The sequence below is a fragment of the Acanthopagrus latus genome, chromosome 23 (genome assembly GCF_904848185.1).
Source record: "Acanthopagrus latus isolate v.2019 chromosome 23, fAcaLat1.1, whole genome shotgun sequence".
Classification (NCBI taxonomy): Eukaryota; Metazoa; Chordata; class Actinopteri; order Spariformes; family Sparidae; genus Acanthopagrus; species Acanthopagrus latus.
In genome coordinates, this window is record NC_051061.1 from 14,245,007 (window position 1) to 14,250,513 (window position 5,507).

General features: G+C 44.3%; 1 protein-coding gene across 1 annotated transcript in view; it reads left to right on the top strand.

Annotated features, from left to right (window-relative positions):
- The first annotated feature begins 400 nt into the window (after nt 1-400).
- Nucleotides 401-5,507, top strand: part of notum1a (notum, palmitoleoyl-protein carboxylesterase a) — a 7,299-nt gene continuing 2,192 nt past the window's right edge. Inside the window, exons 1-9 of the mRNA XM_037088296.1 lie at nt 401-983; nt 3,655-3,707; nt 3,796-3,891; nt 4,239-4,299; nt 4,385-4,443; nt 4,542-4,644; nt 4,926-5,117; nt 5,225-5,322; nt 5,425-5,507. The exon at nt 5,425-5,507 is cut by the window's right edge and continues 65 nt beyond it. Of these exons, the coding sequence (XP_036944191.1) occupies nt 655-983; nt 3,655-3,707; nt 3,796-3,891; nt 4,239-4,299; nt 4,385-4,443; nt 4,542-4,644; nt 4,926-5,117; nt 5,225-5,322; nt 5,425-5,507 (1,074 nt within the window). The 5' untranslated portion in view covers nt 401-654. The remainder of the gene's footprint in view (nt 984-3,654; nt 3,708-3,795; nt 3,892-4,238; nt 4,300-4,384; nt 4,444-4,541; nt 4,645-4,925; nt 5,118-5,224; nt 5,323-5,424) is intronic.

Consider the following 5,507-nt stretch of genomic DNA (forward strand, 5'->3'; position numbering starts at 1 on the left):
ATCAGGGGAAAGTCTGTTGGGATTAACATTTCTCCTCCTGGCCAAATATCGTTGGAGCTCTGCGCCAGTTTTGATGATGTTTTGTTTTTTTCCCCAGTTGATTTTCAGGCAAGTGTGTAACAAGATGCGTATTCTCACTTCATAAATTTGCGGTGGAATGGGAAATGGGCATTTCAAGGCCAATAAAAGCCACCACATCAAATAAAACTTCGCGGATCAAAAGAACCAACGCATGGACATTTTTTCCCTCTATAAATTAAAAAAAAAAAAAAAAGGAGGCAGTCTGCCACGCTTGATCATGCCCTGAGTCCTGCCCCGCTCCTGTGATTGGCTGGACGGACACACAAGGGGGGAAAGTTTGAATAAAATACAAGAGCATGGCACGAGTGTTGTCGTTCAGGCTTGTGCGCTTGGTCCAACAGCGCTTGAGTTGTACAAGACAGACGCATTTGAAAGTTTTCAGATTTCTCCTGAGAATACTGCGGGGCTTTTCTTTAATCTAAACGGACTTTGTTTGGTTTCTGGAAGCGGATGTCAAGTGCTTCGGCCATTTTAAACCGTGCGTTATTCTCGCGTCTTTCCCAGCTCCATCTGTTAATTTATTGTGCTTCCGCGACGAGACGTTGCACCAGGAGGGAGGACATTTCATAAAAGATGATATCGATCAGAATGATTTCATCAGTGCTGCTGCTGATGCTGATGCAGTCCGGAGCTCAGTGCGCACGGAGGTTCCGGGGTGGCCGCAACCCACAACCGCGACGCGCACCACCTCCTCCCACATACCGGGCGGACCGGGGTGACACCACGGAGAGCTTCCCTCTGGATTTCACCGCCGTGGAGGAGAACATGGATAACTTCATGACACAGGTGAAGAACCTGGCGCAGTCCCTCTACCCGTGCTCGGCGCAGAAGCTCGACTACGACATGAAGCTGAACTTTTTGGGAAATACCTCTGTCACCTGCAACGACGGAAGCGCCGCTGGGTATGTACCATGAGCATACACATGCACCGTGTGATCAACAGGCCAGAGCAGGTTCAGCTGAGCAGCAATTGTTATTTCCCTTCAGCAGGGCGCACCCCGTCCTGCCGGTCATCCTGCTACCCAAAGTAACCCGCATGTATCTGGCCCGAGGGCAACAATGCTCGTCTGATTGCAGAGTGTGCGCAAAAGACGCAAAATCTCTGGGTGTCCACACTGGATAAAATATTGAAATGCTCTAAATGGCATTAAAAAAAGAAAAGAAAAAGAAAAGAAAAGATCAATGGGGACACTGTGAAAAGTGCTCAGTGTCCTGGGACAGAATAAGGTCCAGTCGGGAGAAGATAGACAGCTGCTTTGCGTCAGCGAAGCGTGAAATTTGCGGATAGCCACATGGCCTATGCTTCATTTCCTTTGCTTCAAATTAGAATGCAGGATTTGCTCTGCAGAAAGTTTAGATTCAAGTTTTCAGACCCCCGCCCATCGCTCTCTGTCTCTCTGGTGATTGCACCCAGTGGGCACACTATATTGAAATGTTACAGTACAGCCATCTAACAGTATGTTTTCTTGATGTCGTTGTCTCCTAGGAGTTTAGGATTTCTTTTAGTCTGTGGTCCGTGAGGTAAACAATGGATCACTACATGTTTGGCAATGATATCCACTGCTGACATTGCTGTTAAGCAGAAATCCATTTGGCAGGAAGAAAGCCTGCATGAAGCAGGATAAGCCTTGGCGCTAAAAGCATGTTAATATCAGACAGATCCACTGCCTCCTCTATTGTGTAACACATAAACTATGTATAGACTCGTGGCAGGGAGTCAAATTGTGTGCTGTAGCTTAAACAGCTTTACATACAAGTAATAGTACTGCAGATGGGGAATTAACTAAATGGCAGCTGTGTAATATTTCATATTCTTACATTTCTTTAAGTGGTAATTATCAGTGGATTTCAAACACAAGATAAAGTTTTCAAGTATTTGAAAAACGTTGCCACTATATAAGAACAGTATCTAAACTGAAAAACATTTAAAAGCACTGTTCAATCATTATCATATTGTGTAGTTACTGTTATTTGCACTTACTTTATTATATAAATGTTGTACTCTCTATCAGGAGGCTTTGATGACCGTTTGTTATTGTGGACAAAAACCTCTCCGGGACCAGTTCAGTGACTGGCAGACTTTATGCTATACATGTCTCCTTATGGATTTTCTATCCCATCTAATTCCCGTTAAACCCCAAAGTGGTAGACAGAGCTGTCTGTTAGCGCCGTAAAGCTCTTTAGAGACGCAGCATGAGGATGAGAGCAGGGGACAGTTACTGGCAGATGGCCGCTTCATTCACTCCTGTGGCTGTTGTTGTCAGTTGAGATGCTAATCCATCAGCTCCAAACAGTATTTTCCATAGAGATGATGTTACAGTTACAGACAAACAAGACAGAAATCATTCACGGGACGGGAACTGTGCGATTCATCTCCTGTTGCACTTGTTAGAGCGCCTTTCCCCTCTTGGCTCATTCGACGTGCCAAGCTCGCCTTCACTTTGTTGTTTGGAAGTAGTAAGTAGGGTGCACTGTCCTCAGCCTACATCATTGACTGTGGCTCGCAATAATAGCACAAGGCATTAACTGCAGCCAAAGTGTGATTCAGTGTCTGAGCAAACAGCTCAGAGCTTCAGCCAAGTCTGTTTTCTTTAAAGTCACTGAAATGTTTTTGGCAATTCCTCCGGAGTTTAGTCATCGGTAAAGTCGGGTGGATACTGATTGAATTTAAAAAAGAAAAACATGTTTCTGCATCACAGGAGCACATTTGGAGTATTTTGCTTCTGCGGCTTATGCTCCTTTACACACCAGAGTTTTTTGTTTATTTTTAATTTGCCTCATCTTTGATATTTTTTTTATAAATACAAATCCTCTCTAAGAAGAAAAAAAGGATAATGATGATCCTGCAGCATCGCAGAATCATGATAGCATTGCCCTCTTCTGGGCTGACGACACACAGCACACGTCTCTGATATTCTAGCGTGCATTCACTTCTTTTTAAAAGTCCCAGTCCAGGGTGCATTTAAGGGGAATGAACTTGGATGCATGTGGGTCTGTTTACATCTACACAAGTTAAATGCTGTTGTGTTAGTCCACCGTATCTTTTATCATATCATCATTGGTGATTTAATGAGTGAGGACACCGCTGAGGAATGATGAGCTCAGAGAGGAGAGACTGTGATGCTACTCATCTACTGGCATCTACAGTACAAGACAGTGTTTATCTCCTGGTTTCATCACTGTATCAGTTACTGTACACACAACCTCATTGTTCTCACTGAATTTATGGTGGATGAATTTCATTATTTTGCTGCTTTCTGCCACCTTTTTGAGATAGGAATCAGCAAGTAACAGGACATCCTTGTTTAGATGAAAGCAATGACGTCGTATGTGTTTTCATTTTGTGCCTGGATACCATCATGTGGTGGTAGATGCAGTGAGGGTATTTTGGTGTCTATCTCATGTTTGTGGAGAAAAAAAAGAACACCATGTGAAAACAGGAGATGTGGCTGTATCTTTTGTTTAGATATATTGTAAAATAAACCTTCTGTAATTAAAAAATCATGATCACATAGTTTTAAAAATGTGCATGTAAGTAAATTTTGTGCTGATTTGATATTCCTTCTCTTGCAGGTACTACCTGAAAGAATCTCGAGGCAGCCGACGGTGGTTGATATTCTTAGAGGGTCAGTATTAACGATCAATTTCACCAATTTTGATAGATTTCTCCTGTCATGCCCCACATAAACATGTTCCTGTGTGATCTACGTCCAGGTGGCTGGTACTGCTTCAACAAGGAGAACTGTGACAGCCGATACGAGACCATGCGGAGACTGATGAGCTCATCCAAGTGGCCCCAAACTAAAACAGGTCAGCCTCAGCAAGTCTGTACAGTTTGCACCACTGTGACGCCACCTGCAGCAAATCCTGACCCCCTTACATGGTGATAAAAGCACCCAGATCCCACTGTAATGCCCCAGTAATTAAAAGGATCGGATGTATCCGCGCTCATCTGCAGTGTTATTGCAACCGACACCCCGTTATAATGTCGCTGCGGTGTGGGGTTACCTGGCGCCCGCTGCTGCAGGAACAGAGACGCCTCCCTCTGTCATTGCAGTTTAATAACTGTAATCCACGTGGTAATGATGATGAGGAAGAAGAGGATGTGTCTGGGAGTGCTTGGATGCCTAATGATACATGTTGATCTGTCTCTGCAGGCACGGGGATCCTGTCTCCACTGCCTGAGGAAAACCCTCACTGGTGGAATGCCAACATGGTGTAAGTTAACTCATGTTAGCATGTTTATCGAAGCCCTTTTTTTATTATCACAGCTGGAAACTTCAACTTAATGTTGGTTTTGCAGGTTCATCCCGTACTGCTCGAGCGATGTGTGGAGCGGCGCCACAGCCAAAACAGAGCAGAGTAAGACGTGTTTGAATCATTCAAAACAAAAAATCACATGTAGCTTACTTTAAGAAAAGAGTAATCCCCAAGTTCTTCTCTCTTTGTGTCATGCTTAGGTGGCTATGCATTTATGGGCTCACTAATTATTCAGGAGGTTGTGAAGGACCTGCTGAACAGAGGGCTGGACAACGCCAAAGTTCTCCTATTAGCAGGAAGCAGGTATGTTTGTGAGTGAGCATTTTGCTTGTGTTTAAAAATTCTACAACATATTCATATTCATTTTAGTTAACAAAATTAAGTTTATTACATGACTTCAGTGTGGGAATGCAGAGGGGATACTGGTGGATTTAGTGGTTACAAGGCTGCTAAGCCAGTGACCGTGGTTCAGATCTGCCGTTCATGATTTGTAGATATTTTTAAGGTGACTTCAGGACAATTTCCAGCCGTGTTTGTGGTTAGTCTACAGTACGACTAAAAATATGTCATATTTCTGCATGCAGCGCGGGTGGTACAGGGGTCCTCCTGAATGTGGACCGTGTGGCAGAGCTGCTGGAGGGACTGGGGCACACTGGGATACAAGTACGAGGTCTGTCTGATTCCGGCTGGTTCCTGGACAACAAGCAGTACCACTGCACGGACTGCGTGGACACTGCCAGCTGTTCTCCCACTGAGACCATCAAGAGAGGCATCAAGTATGGGAGCATGTGAATATTGTCATAACATGTCAAGATTTTGTGAGGTGAACAGTTTTGGGGAAAAAGTGATGAGACCATCAGGTTGGTAATATCTGTCCCATCAGGTACTGGGGAGGAGTGGTCCCAGAGAGGTGCAGGCAAACCCATGAAGGAGAGGAGTGGAACTGTTTCTTTGGATATAGAGTCTTCCCATCAATAAAAAGTGAGTTTAGGGTCTCAAAACAGAACTCAGAGCACACGATGTAGATACCGTATATATACTATAATCATATATTAATCTTTTTCCTCCATTCTCCTTGTGCAGGCCCGGTGTTTGTTGTCCAGTGGCTGTTTGATGAGGCCCAGTTGACAGTGGACAATGTCCAGCTAACAGGCCAGCCTGTGCAA